Below are 19440 nucleotides of genomic sequence, written 5' to 3' on the forward strand. Positions count from 1 at the left end.
ACACCAATCGACGCGTGATTTTGTCATGCATTCCGAATTTAATACTATTTTAAGTAATATATTAATTACTTATTTATCACTCTGGGGCGCTTGTTAGCAAGATTCTATTTTATTTATGCTATTTTTAAGCCTTTATTTCATGGGTCTTTTGTCTTTTCTTGCTTGTATGTATGGTTAGGATTTTGTTTAGGCAAGATACGTACGTACATGTATTAGTGTATTATGTGTCTATTAATAACCGTTATGCCCACGAGTGCAACCCCAAGAAAAGTAGGACCATACCCCGACACGGAGGTAGTACTAATATATAGAAGTTGTTGATTGCACAATTGTCAAAACAATGCATGTATGTTAGAAACGGAGTAAGTATTATTTATGTAACTGATTGAAAGGTACATATATTTGTTCATCTAATTACTCAATACTCTAATTAATACCAATATGTGCATTTCATCTCTAGATTATATACTCCATACTAAATGATCCCGATTTTATTATTTACTGTACATTTTCGAAAAGCTCCAAAACTTTAGCAGGTTCCCAAGTACTATGAGCTTTGAAAGTCTCAATAAACTCAGCATATTGAAATTGCTTATAAAGTGGTGGATCACCCATTTTAACAAGAGCTTTAGCAGGTTGAATGATGCAATCCTTTGATGGTAAAATGAAGTATGCTGCAGTTGTTCTAGCTTTCTGTGTATTTGTCACCACTCTATGTTCTGCACTTTTCAGCTTTCCATTACTAATAATCTGCCATAAATAAATTATACACCATGTATTAGTATTAAACATTTGGATCTCATGTTGTTTTAAGCTTCTAATCTCTCAACATATACACAACTTTTCACTAGATGACATTATGATGTATGCAGCTCTAATGCCTACATATGTGACTATGTGTATAGTATGAGTGTATCAGTTTATGAATGCAAGACAAAATCATGGGTCAATTGGTGTTATAAATATTTAATTTATGCTTTAACTTATATATTTCCAATCTTACCTCAAAGGGTAGCATTTTCTTAATGTCTATGAGTTTGTATCTATTGTTATTTACTCACTTCAAGTAAGGTACTATGGGAGATTGAAATCACTCACGCAAACTGTTACTATTTTAGGATATATGATTAGTTTTTCGTCCAAATAAGGTAATAAGTCAGTTTGATAAGTTAAAGACTATAAATTCAGATAAGATGTAATAAGCTTAGATAAGATTAATTTATACTCCCTCCGTCCCATAATATAGTTATTGTTTGTGTTTTTTTTACGGTAATTAAGAAAATAGGAGGAGAAAGTGGATGAAGTACATTAATAAAAGTGAAAAGTACAATTATGGACAAAAGTTAGAGAGAGAAAGTGGAAAAAAGTACAAGGCATGTGCAAAATTCAAGGGTAATTTAGGAAGTACAATGAATAAAGTTAAAAAAAGTGAGGGTATAATGGTCTTTACATATTATCCAAAAATAGAAACAGAAACAACATGTTGGATCTCCAAAATAGAAAAACAGGAACATATTATGGGACGGAGGGAGTAGTCAATAAGATAACATAAGATAAGATACATAAAGTTCGGGTGAAAGATTCTTTACCTGCATTTGGTAGCCCATGTTAACCACAAATGCATCTGGACAAGGCTTAACAAGGAGCCATTTGTTGTCAACACAAACTTGAAGGCCAGGAATAGTATCTTGAAGAAGAAGGGTTATTACATTTGGATCACAAAGCTTTGGTAACCCTAAAGTTAATCTTGGATCAGGACATGGTGGATAATGGTTCACTGACACGAAAGAATTCTCATCATAACCATTTCCAAAAAATCCAGATTCAAGCTCTAAACCTTCACATATTAGGTCTAGAAGTCTCAACCCTAGCTCGCGCACTTGAGTAGAATATTTCGCGACCACCTCCCTACATATCATGAACGAATACACTAGTGAATACGTAAACAAGAAAAAATCTTATACATTTAAATTAGAATGAATTTGAGGTATCTTATTTGTCATCTTATTACAAATATAAAAAAGATGCATGAATAAAAAACAATATATAAGAAGCTACATAATTTTTATAAAGTATTTAAATCTAGTATGAATGCAAATGCCGGTTCCATTCACCTTTTTCACAGTTTTCAATGTCCTTAATAATAATTAGGAGAAATCAAAGGAGCGAATAAGTATAATTACCTGTATCTAGGAGGGTTTTGGGGCCAAGAATCAATACAATCTTCCAAAGGAGCACAATTATGTTTCAAGCAGTCTCTCCAATAGTGAATATCTTCATTTGCGTAGTCAAAACTGCTTGTATAAAGTCTGCATTTCACATTACTTTCCTCAGAATATAAATGTGATTTCTCCTCAAAAGGCAACTCAAAAAACTCCCTAAACACCTTCATAGCATCTTCCATTACTTCTTTTGCAACTCCATGGTTGATCACCTGTTTCATATATACTTCGTATATAATTAACACTATTTATCACATTATTATAAAAGATTCATCCACATAAAATTTCTGTTATTTGCATTGCCAATATTACTTGTACATTTCTTTTTTCTAATATATTTATATTTATGTATATGACAATAATTATTGGTAGAAAATATATGCAGAATATTTTTCCACTTGGTTTATGATAAATAACTTAGTAATAAAATGTAAAAGTACGTCTTAGAGTGTTCTTTCTTAAATCAATTAAACTACTCTGTACTTTTTTTTTTTGATGTGGCAATAACTAAAACTATAAGAATTATCTCCTATAATATATTTGTAGTGTTCGTTTGTACTACGAATATGTAACACCCTAATCGGTTACGAGGTAAAACTCCAACTAGCAAGTTTTAAAATCAATCATTTTGAAAATTTATTATACGGTTAGTAATAATAATAGCATAAAAAAAGGAATACGAATAAGAACCTGGAAAAAACCAAAATTTTTGCAAGCCTTGATAATTTGGTCGATAACAACTTCTCGATCATTTCCATTAGCTTTGAAGAGATCAATCACTGGAATTTCACATGCAGGATAAGAAATTTCACCTGGTCTTTTTTCTGGAGGAATTATATAATTTTTCGGCAACGATTTCCCATTAAACCAGCTTGAAACTATCTTTTTCTCCATTAAACCCCTTAAACTCACTAACTAGAAAAATGTTGCTATAACTTTAATTCAGTTTGAAGTTTATTATCTTAGTGCATTTATATATGAAGCTAAGAAGAACATACAATGTATGAAAAGGTCAACTTATAAAAATATTCTTTTTTTTTTTGGCTAATTATAAAAGGATTTGAATTAATTAATTAATGTAATGTCATCTCAATAATATTGAAGATAACTTAACTGGCTAACTCATGCTATTTTTTTGATGTTTAATTTGTCACGGCTTAATTTCTTATTGATCATATAATATACAAAAATGTCAACTAGAATATTGAATAATAATATTTGATATTTGTTTCGGTTACATTATTGTATATACATCCTATTCTATCTAGAAGTAGCATGTTTATCCCTTTTTATTTTTCATTTGATCTCTATTATTATATTAGCCAACTCTAGAGGTATTTAATTTGGTGTCTATTACCTAAAGTTCTAATGATCTGAGCTAAAATGCCCTTAGCTTGCTTTAATATGTACTCTCTTAAAACGTAATATGAATTGTTGTACATGTTTTTCGAAATATAAAGCACGCATCGTGTGCAATTAGGTGTAGTATATGCGTGCAGTTAACATATATTATAATATTCGTACTGTTTTATTAAGATGACGTGAAGTACATTATATGCAAAGGTGGGGAGGATTTTGACTTTAATAAGAAAGAAACATTATTTTAAAATTTCTCTTTCAGTGCTTAATTAATCGGCTGTTGATGATGATGCAACTTGGAAGAAAGGGATGTTAACAAGTAACGTCTTAACTAATGTGGTCCAAAATATAGTAATATGCATTATATTTTAAGATAGAGAGAAAACTAATTAAATATAGAATATAAATCAAATAGTTATATATGATCCACAAATAGTTAGCAAGAAGGAGCACCATTCCCTAATTTATTGCATGAGTTCATGCATAAATTAAATTCAAAATAGACTCTTGATATTGTTGCTATTTGCTGATATGATGCATTATATCCTTTCTTTTTTTTTATTCAAATTTAAGAATCATTTATTTAGGGTGATTATGGTTAAAAAAGTCAATTAAAGTAGATTTTTAAAATCGATACTCCACAATTGATTAGGGTGATCTTCGCAATACAATGTGATTATGTTAAACAATTACGAAATGAGTGAATCTAAAAACTATTTTACTTTTAGAGTCAAATGTTTGATGGAGAGACTTTCCTACAAGTCTCCTAAATATCTAATCTTGACCGTTGATTACATTGACTTTGTTTTTATTTACTGCAATGTATTATTATGTAAAAAATAAATAATGCAAATTAATTTACTCAAAATGGTGCTATGACCTACGGAATAAAATCAATTAGCATGGTTCGACTAGGATTGGGAATTACCTAGCTAGTTGAATTTCTATTTTGTAAATTGGGTGTTTACTTGATCAATTAAACTTCTTTCATTAATTGGCTATTCTAATTAGTGTTTACGTAGATTGGTAATAAACCATAGAAGTGTTTACTTGATTTCAAATCAAGTGGAATCTTATAACCTTCACAATCATGTAAACAAAAATTAAAATAAATACGAAGCATAGTATTATTTACATTAATTGAATAAACAAAGTGGCATGGAGAACGTAGATGGACCATCTACCATACTCCAATTTTCTAGAAAAATGGTCAACTCTCCACATTGTACTCCCACAAGGCTACCACACACACGGTGGGGACCAATTCATATCCCCACTTTTAAGATTAACCATCACCCCTAAACACCGACCTTAAAATTCTATCTTACTTAAATATTATTACTCCCTAAAATGCACAACTACTCACTTTCCCACAATCCCATTAACAAAGTATAATACCACTTTTCTCAACTACTAGTATCTGTCTATGTTACACTGATTATTGACTCGGTTGATGGTTCGAGTCACTATATGTAAAATGTAGTGCTTTCAAAAGTTTAAATTGATAGTTGAGACGCAGTAATATGTTTTATACGCTCACTTACATAAGATCTCTTTGCACTTAAAATGTGGATGCAGCATGGGCCCTCACATATCATGTGTGAAATATTCCATTTGAAAGTGGGGATGGATGAGATTTGAACCATGATCTTTGTGTCACGCTGTCTCTAATATCATGTCATATTCCATTTGAAAAGCTTAACTTTATGGTTGAAATCCAAGAATATGTTTTATACTTTATCAATATCTTATAAATAAGGATGATGTTATATGTAGCTCTAACTCTCTAAGGGTTAAGAATAAACATTTAATATATTTCTCAATTTGGTATTAATTAAGAATGCACAACAAAATCATGGGCAAATCAGTGTATTAATGTTACATTTTCATATATATATATATATATATATATATATATATATATATATATATATATATATATATATATATATATATATATATATATATATATATATATATATATATATATATATATATATATATATATATATATATATATATATATATATATTCATTTTTAGCATTTTTCCATAATTCATACCTCAAGAATGTAAATAAATTGAAATAGGAGTAGTAAAATGTAATTAAAAAAATAATTAACATGTAATGTTTTTTTTTTTTGTTTTTTTTTTAATTAGGCCAATATTTTCTCTTTTTTATTTAATAAAGTCTTCCCATGTATCATTGACTTTGTACCATTCAACATAAAACAATCGTTATACATTATTAAAACACAAAAATAAGGTTCTTAATTTTCTTAGTAAATGTTTCACATTTAGGACCCACCTCACCCCATATCTCTAAAAAAACAACAAATTACAACACATACTAAATTTAATTTAATTTTTTTGATGTTTGTGTTTCCCTTATTGGAGATCTCAAGATTCTCAACAAAGAGATCTCATTCAAAACACTAACTTCTTAAAACCCCAAACTTTCTTTATTTTTCCCCAATTCCAATCTCAAAGTTATGAATTCATTGACCAAACATCTAAAAACCCAACAAGAAAACAACACAATTACCTCTCAATGGCAACAACAACACCAACCACCACCTATAAACCACACTTCTTCAAATTCAGACTTCCCAATAGCAGTTGCATTATTAGCCATTATGGCAGTTGCCATTCTACTAATAAGCTACTACATCTTTGTGATCAAATGTTGCTTGAATTGGCAAAACCTTGATCCCTTAAGAAGGTTCTCAATATCAGGAACCCCACGAAACGATGATGGCTCCATCATTTCCTTCTCCCCGATGATGGATGGGTTCCATCATCGGGGACTAGATGAGTTCCTCATCAACAACATCCCCGCAATCCAATACAAGTCACATACTGCCAATGACCGCGGTTTAGCCCTTGGAAATAGCAAGAGCTTTAGAGGTTGCGCGGTTTGTTTAAATGAATTCGAAGAGAAAGAAATGCTAAGAGTTCTTCCTAGGTGTAACCACACTTTTCACTTGGATTGCATAGATGTTTGGCTCTTGAACAATGCAAGTTGCCCTCTATGTAGGTCAAGCATTTCAGGAAGAACGAAGTATCCTCTCGATCACATCATTGCACCAAGCTCGTCGCCTCAGGAAGTTCTTTCGCCTTTGTTTAGTGGCAACTTAAGCATGGTTAATTTCAATGGAGATGATCAAGACTTTTTAGTCATCGAAGTTGGAGATGATCAAGATATTGAAGGAGTTGCTACACAAACACAGAGGAAAACAGAACACAATAACAACAAGTTAGCTAGGAAGTTGCACAACTTGTCTATCATGGGAGATGAATGCATTACTTCAAGGCATAAAGATGAGCAATTCGAGGTGCAACAACCGATTAGGAGGTCGTTTTCTATGGATTCAGTTGCAGATCGCGGGTTAATCTTGCAAGTTCAAGAGATTGTAAGGCAGAATCATAGGCAATTATATGCTAATTATAACAATATTTACAATAATGAGGTTAGTAGTACACATTATGAAGAGTGTAACAATAATGCTGGTAACAATGGAAGGGTTAGGAGGTCGTCTTTCTTCTCATTTGGACATGGTCGAGGATCTAGAAGTTCTTCAATTCTTCCGATTGAATGTGATCGATTATGATCCATGAATTTTTTCAATCTTGTACTTAGCTTCTTGTTTAGATTCTATTCATTCAATCGTTTTTTATTTTTACTTTATTCCATTTATTTTGTATACATGTAGCGATGATAGATACAAAATATGTACAAGTATTGAACATTAGTCTAGCTAGTACTGGTGAAATGTGATCGATTTTATATTTTTGACGGGAAAATGTGATCCAATCTGAACATTAGGAGTTGTGTTTAAGGGTGTTCTAAAGCACCTGCGGAAATTTTGGAAATTCATTGGAGTTTTTATTTTTTAATCAAGGTTGACCGCATTTAATTTAATGTAAAGCATTGTATCCTTGCATAATTATAGCTAGGTCACCTAAAATTATGATAGCGAAAATTCACTTGATGAAAAGAGTGATAGATTATTTACAAATATTTTTCCGTAAAATAAAAAGATTCACACATCATAGTGATCTTGATCAATAGGTATCTTGTATTTTTTTTCTTGACGGACTATATCTGTAAATCAAAGTTTAGTTGGTTATATAATACTACATTACTACTACGTATATAATTAACGCACAATATTCAGAAGCATGTGCTCTACTAAATGTCCTGACTCCTGACTTCCTGAGTTGTTCTAGTGATTTATAAGCAAATCTTATTGTTTGTTTGTTTGTTTTTTTTTTATTTATTTATTTCCTTTATCATTTACAAATATTTTTCTCCCATATCACACGGCAGTATTTACGGCAAAATATCAGCAAATGTCACATTATATATGGTTGACTAGCGCCTTAATGTGAATAAAAAAATTTACTATAAAAAGTTTTTCTATTGTTTATGATACAGTACAAAATTATTTTATTTCATTCCTTAAATCAATACAATTGTCAACAAATAATTTCACAATATCCAAACTTTAATGGAATTGTTTACTTTAACAAAAAAAAAAAAACCCTTATCTCTTTCCCTCTCCAAAAAAAACCCTAAAAAAACCCTAAAATCTTTGGCAACCGCAAGGGGCTACCATCGTCATCTCTTTGATGATGGTAAGCCCCATTTCTTTCTTTATTTCCTTTGTTTTTTTGTTTTTAGCCATTAATAATTCTCCTTACTCTCTCTTTATGAGAGTTTTCTTCCAATTTTTGGGTTTGTTCTCTCCTTTTGTGAGAGTTTGGTGCTTGTATTTCTTCTCTTCCCTTATGGAAGATTGGAATTTATTTTTAGGGTGTTATTTGAAAGATTGGATTCATGGGTTGTTATTCGTACAATTTTGCAATTGGCGTTGGAATTGAGGATGCGATCGACATGGTCAGGTAATGAATTTTCCTCCCAAAACTATGTCAAGAAAATGGACTCCCTCACAGAAGGCTGCATAATTCAGCGAACAATCGGGAACTGTACTTCATCGTCAGATCTAGTTTCTCATCATCATAGTTTCTTTAAAGAGGATTTTTACTTGATTAATTTAGACTGTATTTTATTTTTCTATAATGCTTATTGTAGATGTCGTATGGCTTTCAATTAATGATATTTTATCTTTCCCTTCAAAAAAAAAAAAAAAACCCTTATGTCCAAAAAAAAAAAATACTATTATTTCTAATAAGTCAAGAAATTTGGCATCACTTTTATATATGAATCTCTGTGAAGATCAATCAAAAAAACAGGAAGCGAAAATTTCTAATTAGTAAAGAATTGAGGTTATTAGTTTCTTCTCCCAAAAAAAAAAAAAAAAAAAAAAAAAAGAGGGTAAGTTGCAGTGGCTATGATTTTTCATTTACCCCAAAATGTTAAAAGTTAACCTAGATAAGTAAAGGAAAATTTACCAATTACAACTAATAAAGATACCCATTTTGCATGTTACAAGTTTACAACCATATCAAAGTTTATTACAACCAAAAAAGACACAAAACATTTTAAATTGCAACAAAAAAAATTTTAAAAAAAAAAAAAAAAACCATATGTAGTTCTTCGTATATAACTTCTCAAGTTCAACCAAACAAGCACGTACTATACCATTATATATACATAGTAGCTAGTGTTTCCGAGGAGAATGTTTTGCTTCCAATATAATGAGTCTATAACTCAATAACTATTCATTAATCTAAACTTTAATATTGTTTACTTAGCTTCCTTATTAATCCTCGATAATTCGATCTAAATCACCTCTTTTTTAATCTTGTAAGGCTCTAAAAGATTTTCAGGTTCTTGAGTATTAAGGGCTTTGTAAGTCTCCATAAATTCAGCGTATCGAAATTGCTTATAGAGTGGTAGATCCTTTTTAGTAAGAGCTTTTGCTGGTTCAAGGATGCAATCCTTTGATGGCACAACGAAGTATGATGCAGTTGTCCTAGACTTTTCTGCATTTGTCACAACTCTATGTTCTGCTCCTTTTAGCTTCCCATTACTTATAACCTGCATATAAAACATCACAATTTAGGGTTCTTTTGGCATCGCTGTGGTTTTCTGTTTTTTGGTTTTTTGTTTTTCAAAATCATATGATATATATATTCTATAATGAATCAAAAATTAATCAAACTTATTAAATTATGATAATTTTGAAAACTGATAACAGAAAAGTGGAAATACCTTTTTCTTGTTTCCTGTTGTTGGTTTTTTATTTTCAAAAAAACAGAAAACTAGAAAAACCAAAAACGATGCCAAACAAATTCTTATATTTTCACAATTTCGCAGAGTAATAATTAATAAAGTATGAATGCACTATGTTATCCGTCCAAAAAAAAAAAGAAAATATATATATATATATATATATTCAAGGAAATATAGATATAGAAACTTGAAATTTATAGTGATCTATATCATGTTAGGATAATTTTTGAAATAGAAAACTGGTTTATTAAGGGAAAAAAAAGGGGGATAAAGGGTACAAAGTCGTACATGTACATCTATACGACTATACATATTAAGATATGTATGAAGAATGTAAAAGACCAATTTAAACAAGTAATTAAGTAGATCGAGAATGAGATTAATTAATATATTTGCATATATGGTTAGACGAGTTAATCAAAAATGCTACAAAGTACAAGTTAACAATATTTAGACGTGCTTGTAAAAAAAAAAAAAAAAAAAAAAAAAAAAAAAAAAAAAAAAAAACCAATATTTAGACGTAACAAAATTGATATTTATTAGGTCGTGAATAAAGTTATTCAAAATCAAAAGAAGTCACAGTACAACATATTGTGAATTCGCCAATTAAATTAAAAGATACCTGCATTTGGTGGCCCATGTTAACCACAAAAGCATTTGGACAAGGCTGAACGAGTTGCCATTCGTTGTCAACACAAACTTGAAGGCCAGGAACAATATCTTGAAGAAGCAAAGTTATTACATTTGGATCACAATGCTTTGGTAACCCTAATGTCAAACTTGGATCAGGGCATGGTGGATAATGGTTCACGGTAAAGAAGAAGTCCTCCTTATAACCATGCGCGAAAAAATCAGATTCAAGCCCTAATCCTTCACTTATTAGGTCTAGAATTCTTGATCCTAGCTTTCCCACTTGACTCAAATACTCCCCTACCACCTCCCTGCATGAAAAATAGATTTCACTCCATAAAATTAGTTTCAGTTTGGTAAAAATTAAATTAAAAACTGAGTAAACAGATGTAGTGGTCCTAGATTATATTGTCACTAAGCTTAGCTTAATTGAATACCTTTTTGTGCAAGTAATTTTTATTCATCTACAATTTTATATTATATATGTCCATATATACCATATACAAAATAATTATCTATAAATAATATACATAATTGTTATTCGTATAAAATAATAATAATATTAAGCACCCATGTATTTGATAGTAGAAAGTACCTTTATTCACCACGACTTTAAAATGCCCTAAGTGAAATTACCTGTATCTAGGAGGGTTTTGGGGCCAAAGATCAAAGCTTTCTTTCAAAGGAGTACAATCATGTATCAAGCAGTCCCTCCAATAGTGAATTTCTTCATTTTCATAATTAGAACTGCTTGTATAAAGTTTGCACTTCACATTCTCATCATGAGTATTATATAAGTGAGATTTCTTCTCGAAAGGCAACTCGAAGAACTCCTTAAACACTTTCATCGCGTCTTCCATTACTTCTATTGCAACTCCATGGTTGATCACCTAGTTCACAATTAAGTTTATAAGTTAATTTTGTACGTCCTTATGACTCATCCGGACCAAAAATATTTATTGTCAATAATGTTTCCTCCTTTTTTTTTTTTTTTTTTTTTTTGCTTGCATTGTGACAAACTTGAGCCAAGACCAAACCCTACTACTAATCAATAATGCTTGATAAATAATATCTTGGACAGGATATATATTAATTATATACTCTCAAATACATAACTATTAATCAAAGTTTAACAAATGTTCTTTCAAAAAAAAAAAAATTAATAACAAATGTACAAACAAATGAATGTATTTTCTCAAAATTGTTATGGAATAATGAAATATTAGATAAAAGGGAAAATAATTTAACCTGGAAGAAACCAAACTTTGTAGAAGCCTGCATAATTTGATTGATAATTTTTGGTCGATCAACACCTTTTGCTTTGGATAGATCGATAACTGGAATATTGCATATAGGATAAAAATTATTTCCAGGTCTTTTTTCTGGAGGTATTATGTAACTTTTAGGCAAATTAGACAAGTTTGAAACCATCCTTTTCTCCATTATAATTTGCACTTTACCTCACTAAAGAAAAGGAGAGAGGTGCAAATATTATATTTGTGAAGAATCGAATCTATGGAGTAGAGTATATATAGATGCATGAAAAGGTTAATTATAAAATTACAAAAACTTTTGTGTATACCCGGTTTACAATAATTTATATGTACATTGAACAGTTTAGCGTAACTTTTAGCTTGCTTGTTCGAGGTAAATTTGTAAATAGGCAATTAGATAAATTCAAATTGTAACAATGAAATATAATTACTTTCATTGTCACTCACTAAGATTTGATATTTAATCATCTAAAGAAAATAACTTTATCAATAAAGCATAAACAACTTTTATTTATACCAGATAACTTTTATTCATATTGGAGATAACTTTTAATCATTTTAGGGGAAGTCTACAACGAATGTACAATATTTATTGCACATTTTTTTTTTTAAAAGTTGCACGCGATTTGTGTGTTACTTCATATATGAGAATTTTCTGTATATCCTTTCCATTCAAAATTAAATGAATATTTGATGATTTAAATAAATAAATTAAGTGAATATTTTTATTTAATGATTAAGAAGAAGGTAGATTGCTTTCTAAATAGAGAATATATATGCAATTATGAAAATTATTCACTTTTTGAACCATGCATAAGTTTTATCTTAAGAGAATACTCTAAAATAGGGAAGACAAAACAAGCACGCAATGCTTACTATAAATCAATTATAAGGATTTATAATGGCTAATTATAGAATAGAGATTAATTTCGATCTTATCTTCTGAAAATGCCATGGATAATTACAAGATAAAAATAGGGAAAATATGATATTTTTCAATATTTTACTTGTCAAAAAAAAAAAAAATCCAATATTTTAGACTATAAATTTTGTCAAATGGTGTACTTGACTGTATTTTATTTACGCATGCATTGTGTGCAAGTGCAAGTAACTAAGTAAGACTTCATGCTAGTTTAAAACTTTACAACAAAACAATTATATAGAATTTAAATGAAATCAGAAAGATATGATTTTAAAATAACATTAAATAAATAAGAATCATTTATATTTCTACAATCATTTGCAATCTGATGCCATTTTAATGAATTTTTTTTTCTTAATATTATTGTCAAGTTAGGCCATTTTAAATAATAAATTATTTTTTCAGTATACGACAATCTTTTTGTATATTTTCTCTGCCTAACTTCATCAGTTTACAATTTGTAATTTTTCACAAATTCTTATAAGCTACTTCGTTGTGTTATTATAGGGATTACTTTTATAAAGGTTACTCTATTTGTTAGTGTTATAGGAATTACTTCATTAGTGTTATAAGAGTTATTTGGTCAGTATTTTAGAGGCTATTTGACCAGTATTACATGCAAAGGTTACTCGGTCAGTGTTATATAGGTTACTGTGTTCTTTTACAAGTGGTTACATGATGTGGCCAACTGTACACAAAACACGCTGATAATTTTTATGTTACTTTTAAAAAAAAAAATATTTCTTAATCTATTTTCATTCAAATTTAAATCCTAATAAATAAAGAGGCGAGGATGACTTTATAACAGGATTTTTTTTTAAAAAAATAAAATAAAAATTTACTAAATATAAGAGTATACCATTTAGGGTATGGTAATTTGAGTGGATAATGCGTAGATTTGTTTGACTAAGCGGTTCATATACAGCCAATAAAGGACAATTAGAGCAAATTAAGTTTTACTCATAATTCATAAATATAATTATAAAAAATTAATTAAACTTTAAATTAGTGAATTGGCCAACTCATGGATGCAAAATGGGGTGCTACTACTTGACTGATTGAGTAAGTATAGGCCGAACTTGGGTTGCTCATTCTCAAATTTTTACACTTGCATTGCAAACTTGAGTTTTCCCACCTTACATGTTAAATTTCAACTTGCCATAAAACTTAATATAATTTGAGTTCATGTATTTTAATATCACAAATTCGTATATGTGGCTAATCATATTGTGGCCAGTCATCATGAGGTTTATTTCGTTAGTGTTATATCGGTTACTAGGTCAGTATTACTGGGGTTACTCGATCAGTAATAATTGACAATGTCAATGCATAAAATGTGTGAATAGCTTTCATAATTTTATAAGAATTACATGTAATATGCTAATAGTTTAGGGGCTAACACTTTAATTTTTAATCTTATACATATTTTAAACACAAGACGTGAATAATTCATAAAATAAGGAAAATGTCATGTAACACCTAAGCTTATTTATAAGGCTTGTTCACTTCACCTTAAAAATAATATTAGATAAAAATAACTTTAGTTCAGTAAAATAAGTTCAGTTTAGTAAAATTCAGTAACTATTAATAAGAAATATAATAAAAAATCAATACAAATATTCAGTTCATTGAAATTAATTTAAGTTCATCAAAAAATAATTTCAGTTCAGCAAAAATAAGGTGAAATAAACGGGCATAAATGCATTGAATCTTGAATTAAACGTAAAAAATCAAATTCTAGAAACTTTAATAGCACGTGGCATTGTTTGGGCCCTAAGCCCAGAATAGTATGTTAAAACTAAATCAATCAAGATATTCCTTTAATTTTTTATTTTTTATTTTTTGGTTAAAATCAAGATATTCCTTTATGGTCTTATGGATATAATCAATCAAGATAACACTCAAATTAAATACATACTTTTATATGGCAATAATCATTCAAGATTGTACAATATCTTTAATTTACAAATATTTTGAAATTTCTATAAAAACAATTATTTCTTAGCAAAAAAGTTGCACCTAAAGTTGTACAGTACTATAAAGAGGGGGGCAAAATGGCTAATTCATTTTCTCATCATAAATTGCAGCTATACTAATTATGGCGAACCTCCTCTCAACTGGCGTTATTATTGCAAATAGAGAAATTCCTCAAAAGTATGTGCTTCCGCCTGAAAAAAGAACGGGTTAGTATAAACTTCATAATTTATATATGTTTCATGTTGTGCTGCTTCTTCAGTTGGCTTTCACCAAACTTGGCCCGAGATCTTCTTTTCAACTTTTCTTTTAATTAATGTACCTCAAAGTAAAATAAAATTTGATGTGCTTCTTGTTGTAAAAAAAACTAAAGATGTGCTTGTTTGCTAGTAGTTAGCAAATAAAAATTAAATGAGTGAGGTTGTAGTGTTAGTACCATATGTATTGACTGAAATTTTTTATATATACCCATGCGGCTGTGTGGGTGTTCTGTGTAGCCAATTAACTCAAAGTTAGTTTTTGCTTTTCATTTTAAGATTAAATGAAAAATAAACAATACTCATGGATGTTCTTTTCTTGTATTTATTTATTTAGAATTATGCTCTCTCTCATTTCAAATTGATAGACAAGCCAATTAGAGATTACTCTCATAAGAAAACGAGAAACTCGTATATAGCCGTCCTTTAACTAAAAAGAGTGATACAAGATAGATCATAGATGTGTAATTTTTAACTTTGTTGTGAATTATTTTTTATCAAATAAGTCGGATAAATGCATATATAAATAATTTTAGATAGATTCAAATTAATTAAAGTTCATACAATCAAGTTACTCGGAATTACTTAGTATAATATCGGTTAACTTCAGCAGTAAAAATAATTTGAGTTCAATAAAACTATTTTATTTCAGCAAAGTTAATTTCGGTTTAGTAAAAATCAATAACTTTAATGAAAAAATATAACAGAGAATCAGTAAAAAAAAAAAAAAACAAAATTATTTCATTAAAAATAATTTCACTTCAATAAAAAAAAAATATATAAAAAAAATAAAGAATATTTAATTCAGCAAAAATAAGGTGGAGTAAACAGGGCCTAAATAAGTTACTACAAGTGTATTCTATTCACCTACTTATCTTAACTTAGCTTAGCTTATCTGATTTTATTAGAATTTATTAAAACTTATTATAATTGAACTTGGTAACCCCTATCAAAACTTATTTTTCCTAAACTAAACTTATTTGAACTTATTAAACCCAAAATAAGTGAAAATAAGACGAACAAAACAGGCTACCTATGACCCAGTTTAATTGTCACGTTTGATTTATTTTTACTATTCATATACGAAGCACTAATTTTGATCATAATTTTTATTTTTTTACTAATGTATATATTAAAATCAAGTTTATCATGAAACATGTTGTTTTATAGGTATTAATATAAAAATTCATAATATTGACTTTTTTTATTTTTTAATCAACATTGTATTATATCTCTATTATATGAGTGTGGGGGGACTTGGTGTCCACCTAAAAAGACATAAATACTCCTCATAACTTAATATTAAAATTGTTTTTTTAAATTATATAAAAAAATTATTAAGAATTAAGGAGGAAAAAAAAACATTGCAATCAATCAAATTTCAACTTCACATACAATCATTAATCAAGGTGACAAATTATTTACCTACAATTTAAGAATTTATTGTCCAAATATTAATTTCTTTTATGTCCCTCCTTCACGATTTGAATAAAAATCAACTACTTAATGAAAATTTCCAATTATACTTCATTACATTTTTGAGAAAAAAAATAAATAAAATGTTTGATTAACCATATAAATAAAATAGAAAAAAAAATGAAGGTTAATCAACCAAAATAATTAATTCAATCAACTAAAATTCAATCAAGGAAAATACCTATGATATACTCAATTAATCACTCATAATACATACTCTCTTTTTATTATCTCTATAATGTATGACCATCCATTGGTTACACAAATTTGCTTTATATTGTATAAATGTATGTTTTACATATATGTAGTTTATATAGAATTTTTACATTACAGAGCTTAAGATATTAAACGATAAATAACTTTTTTTTTTCTTTCTATTTTGATCTAATCTGAACTTTTTTATCTGCTTTGATATGAAATTTGAGGTAAGTAATAAGTTAATTAGGTGAACTAAACTTAGCATTATTAAGACAAGCATGCAGAAACTTATAGTTGAGAATCCTTCTATATATATTATTTTCAGGTCATGCAGGCAAAATAGAAATTCCAATAATTGATCTAAATGATGAAAAGAATTCAATCCAGCACATTATGAAAGCAAGCCAAGATTTGGGATTATTTCAGGTGCATACATCACGATATTAATTATGTGACAATTGTATAGCTACATGTTATTATTAATAATTTGATCCTAAGGATAATTTTTTAATTTCTTTATTTTCCTTCTCTCAAAATAGGTGATAAACCATGGAATTTCTAGCGAGTTAATGAATAATGCAATGAACGTGTTCAAGGAAGTATTTAATTTACCTCCAGAGGAAAGATCGAAAATAAACATGAAAGAGGATTTAAAAAATATTTGCAGAATTTATTCGAGCAGCTACAACTATGATACCGAGGAATTTCACTTTTGGAGGGATGTTTTGAGGCACAATTGCAACCCTTTGGAGGAATGCATCAAATTTTGGCCTCAAAATCCCAAAAATTATAGGTAATCAATCAGATCACTACTAAAGATTAATTTTAACACATATTTAAATATGAACCGAGATGTGACATATATGGGCACGTCGGCTTGTCTACATTCGTTTAATTAAAATAGACGTGTTGGCTTCTTTTAAAAGTATAAGTACATAAACCTCAATACTAAAGTCTACCAATTGAATACAGAGTACATAGTCCTTTTTTGATCTAAATACGTACAACTTAAACAACTTTAACGAGTCGTATACTCGTATTTTACTCTCATGCTTAAATTTTCAGGGAGATAGTTGGGGCATATGTTGTTGCCTTGAAGGGCATGGGAATGAAGATTTTAGAGAATATATCTGAAGGACTTGGGTTAGAAAAAGATTTTTTTGCAAATGAACTAACAGAAGACAACATCTTAACTATAAATCACTATCCGATATGCCCTGATCCAAGCTTGACCATAGGGCTACCCAAGCACAAAGATCCGACCCTTATAAATATAGTTCAAGCACCTGCCGATATTCCGGGGCTCCAACTCTTTAAGGATGAGCAATGGTTTGGTTTTGAGACGGCTCCTAATGCATTTCTAGTCTTTGTGGGCAATCAACTTGAGGTAATAAATATAGTTCCTAATGATAAAATTATTAAATTGTTCTACACTTCTACTAGTACCCTATTCCTCGTACCAAGCACCTTGTAAATTTGTAATTTATAAGTAAATATGTAATTTATAAGTAAATAGCATACGTGATTATTATTAAATGACGTGCACCTTGAGGCAGGTTGTTAGCAATGGGAAGATGAAAGGGGTGGTGCATCGAGTCGTGACAAACTCAAACAACGCGCGAACAACTGCAGTGTTCTTCGTCAGTCCATCGATGGAGTGCATTGTTAAGCCAGCTAAAGCTCTTTCTGAAGCAGAAGATTGTGGTCCACTTTATAAAGCATTTCGATACAAGGACTATTTTGACATCCACACTGGCCATGATGGGGATAGAGATGCTATACTCGAAACTTATGATTTTAAGATCTAATAATCATCAATGCCAAAATTATACCACCTTCATCATAAAATGTTGGTTGTACCTACTTTAATTGTTTTTGTCGCACAAAAAATATAAGTTAAAGTAGAGATATTGTTATTGAGATACATTATAGATTAAAGTTATGTTGTTATGATTATTCCAGTAAGTAATGTCAAAATACTAGAGTTATGAAGTTATGAGTAGTACTTTTTCTTGCTTAGTAAGATAGAGGACCCTATTGAAGCAACACTTATCACAGATACTAGTTAGCTTAGATATGTAGGTTGATGCTTTGAAAATAGAGACGGAAGGTAAGGGAAATAGGGAAGCCTACTACTCTCAAACTAGAGCTGATCAAAGCTAGCCCGACCCGAATTTGGGCGGGTTTTGGCCAGCTTTTTCGGGCCCGGCCCATCCCATCCCGAATTTTTTAAATTTTTTTGGGCGGGCTTGGGATTGCATTTTTATGCTATTTTAGCTCACTTTTTGGCCCGGCTATTTTGGACGGGTTTGGGCATGGAATTTTTGGCCCGAAACTAGGCCAGGGCTATCCTGACCCAACCCGCGAAATGGGCATATTTTTTATGTCTCGACCCGCCCATTGATCAGGTCTATCTCAAACAAATGTAGTTCATGGAGGATTGTGACCTCAAAGTCACAGGGCATATGAACTCCCTCCCCCCCCCCCAACTACACACTAACTAGGTCATCCCTTTTTTTCAACTTTTAAGTCAAATACAAAGGTATTGCTATTTGCTAATTATTCAAGTTTAAAGAGCTGATTTATTGTAATTAGTTGACCTATATACATTGCCTATGTTCCTAAATTTATTTAATGGATTATAAATATTTACGAGTAACTCGTACAAAATTTTGGTCAATTTTAATTTGATATACAAGTATGAATTTTAAACATTCTAATATTCACCTTGTTAAGTTGTTAACATCCCTAAGACCCTAACAATAGTTAGAATCATATTCCTGTTGTAGGTGTTGCACAACTTTTTTTTTTTTTTGAAACAGGTGTTGCACAACTTTTAATAAATAAGTATATTGACTGAATTTTTTTTTTTATTAATATTATCGTTAATATCAAATAAACATTTGTAACAATCTAATTTACAAAATAAA

At 29.6% G+C, this 19440-nt stretch overlaps 4 protein-coding genes across 4 annotated transcripts; 2 read left to right on the plus strand and 2 right to left on the minus strand.

Moving 5' to 3' along the window:
• Positions 1–364: 364 nt before the first annotated feature.
• LOC110734124 (protein DOWNY MILDEW RESISTANCE 6-like) lies at positions 365–3210 on the minus strand. Its single transcript, XM_021914178.1, has 4 exons — positions 2913–3210; positions 2184–2434; positions 1590–1908; positions 365–750 (listed from the first exon to the last, which is right to left on the minus strand). Exons 1-4 carry the CDS (start codon positions 3114–3116, stop codon positions 499–501), a joined length of 1026 nt encoding a protein of 341 aa, XP_021769870.1. The 5' UTR covers positions 3117–3210; the 3' UTR covers positions 365–498.
• A 2862-nt stretch (positions 3211–6072) lies between these two features.
• Positions 6073–7191, plus strand: LOC110734604 (RING-H2 finger protein ATL16-like). The gene has a single exon (XM_021914766.1). The coding sequence runs from the start codon at positions 6073–6075 to the stop codon at positions 7189–7191; it is 1119 nt and encodes a 372-aa protein (XP_021770458.1).
• Positions 7192–8108: 917 nt separating this feature from the next.
• LOC110734371 (protein DOWNY MILDEW RESISTANCE 6-like) lies at positions 8109–11977 on the minus strand. Its single transcript, XM_021914505.1, has 4 exons — positions 11658–11977; positions 11046–11299; positions 10402–10720; positions 8109–9584 (listed from the first exon to the last, which is right to left on the minus strand). Exons 1-4 carry the CDS (start codon positions 11850–11852, stop codon positions 9327–9329), a joined length of 1026 nt encoding a protein of 341 aa, XP_021770197.1. The 5' UTR covers positions 11853–11977; the 3' UTR covers positions 8109–9326.
• A 2497-nt stretch (positions 11978–14474) lies between these two features.
• On the plus strand, positions 14475–18494 carry LOC110734125 (hyoscyamine 6-dioxygenase-like). The gene is made up of 5 exons (XM_021914179.1): positions 14475–14788; positions 16836–16936; positions 17050–17303; positions 17576–17897; positions 18067–18494. Exons 1-5 carry the CDS (start codon positions 14704–14706, stop codon positions 18316–18318), a joined length of 1014 nt encoding a protein of 337 aa, XP_021769871.1. The 5' UTR covers positions 14475–14703; the 3' UTR covers positions 18319–18494.
• The last annotated feature ends 946 nt before the right edge of the window (positions 18495–19440 follow it).

The sequence above is a fragment of the Chenopodium quinoa genome, unplaced genomic scaffold, assembly GCF_001683475.1.
Source record: "Chenopodium quinoa cultivar QQ74 unplaced genomic scaffold, ASM168347v1, whole genome shotgun sequence".
Lineage (NCBI taxonomy): Eukaryota > Viridiplantae > Streptophyta > Magnoliopsida > Caryophyllales > Amaranthaceae > Chenopodium > Chenopodium quinoa.

Coding starts and splice junctions, on each gene's coding strand:
- LOC110734124 (XM_021914178.1), bottom strand. CDS start 3,116: ATGGAGAAAAAGATAGTTTCAAGCTGGTTTAATGGGAAATCGTTGCCG. Junction 2,435..2,912: donor AAAATTTTGGTTTTTTCCAG/GTTCTTATTCGT, acceptor TATATGAAACAG/GTGATCAACCATGGAGTTGC. Junction 1,909..2,183: donor CAAAACCCTCCTAGATACAG/GTAATTATACTT, acceptor CATGATATGTAG/GGAGGTGGTCGCGAAATATT.
- LOC110734371 (XM_021914505.1), bottom strand. CDS start 11,852: ATGGAGAAAAGGATGGTTTCAAACTTGTCTAATTTGCCTAAAAGTTAC. Junction 11,300..11,657: donor CAAAGTTTGGTTTCTTCCAG/GTTAAATTATTT, acceptor ATTGTGAACTAG/GTGATCAACCATGGAGTTGC. Junction 10,721..11,045: donor CAAAACCCTCCTAGATACAG/GTAATTTCACTT, acceptor TTTTTCATGCAG/GGAGGTGGTAGGGGAGTATT.
- LOC110734604 (XM_021914766.1), top strand. CDS start 6,073: ATGAATTCATTGACCAAACATCTAAAAACCCAACAAGAAAACAACACA.
- LOC110734125 (XM_021914179.1), top strand. CDS start 14,704: ATGGCGAACCTCCTCTCAACTGGCGTTATTATTGCAAATAGAGAAATT. Junction 16,937..17,049: donor AAGATTTGGGATTATTTCAG/GTGCATACATCA, acceptor CTCTCAAAATAG/GTGATAAACCATGGAATTTC. Junction 17,304..17,575: donor CAAAATCCCAAAAATTATAG/GTAATCAATCAG, acceptor TTAAATTTTCAG/GGAGATAGTTGGGGCATATG.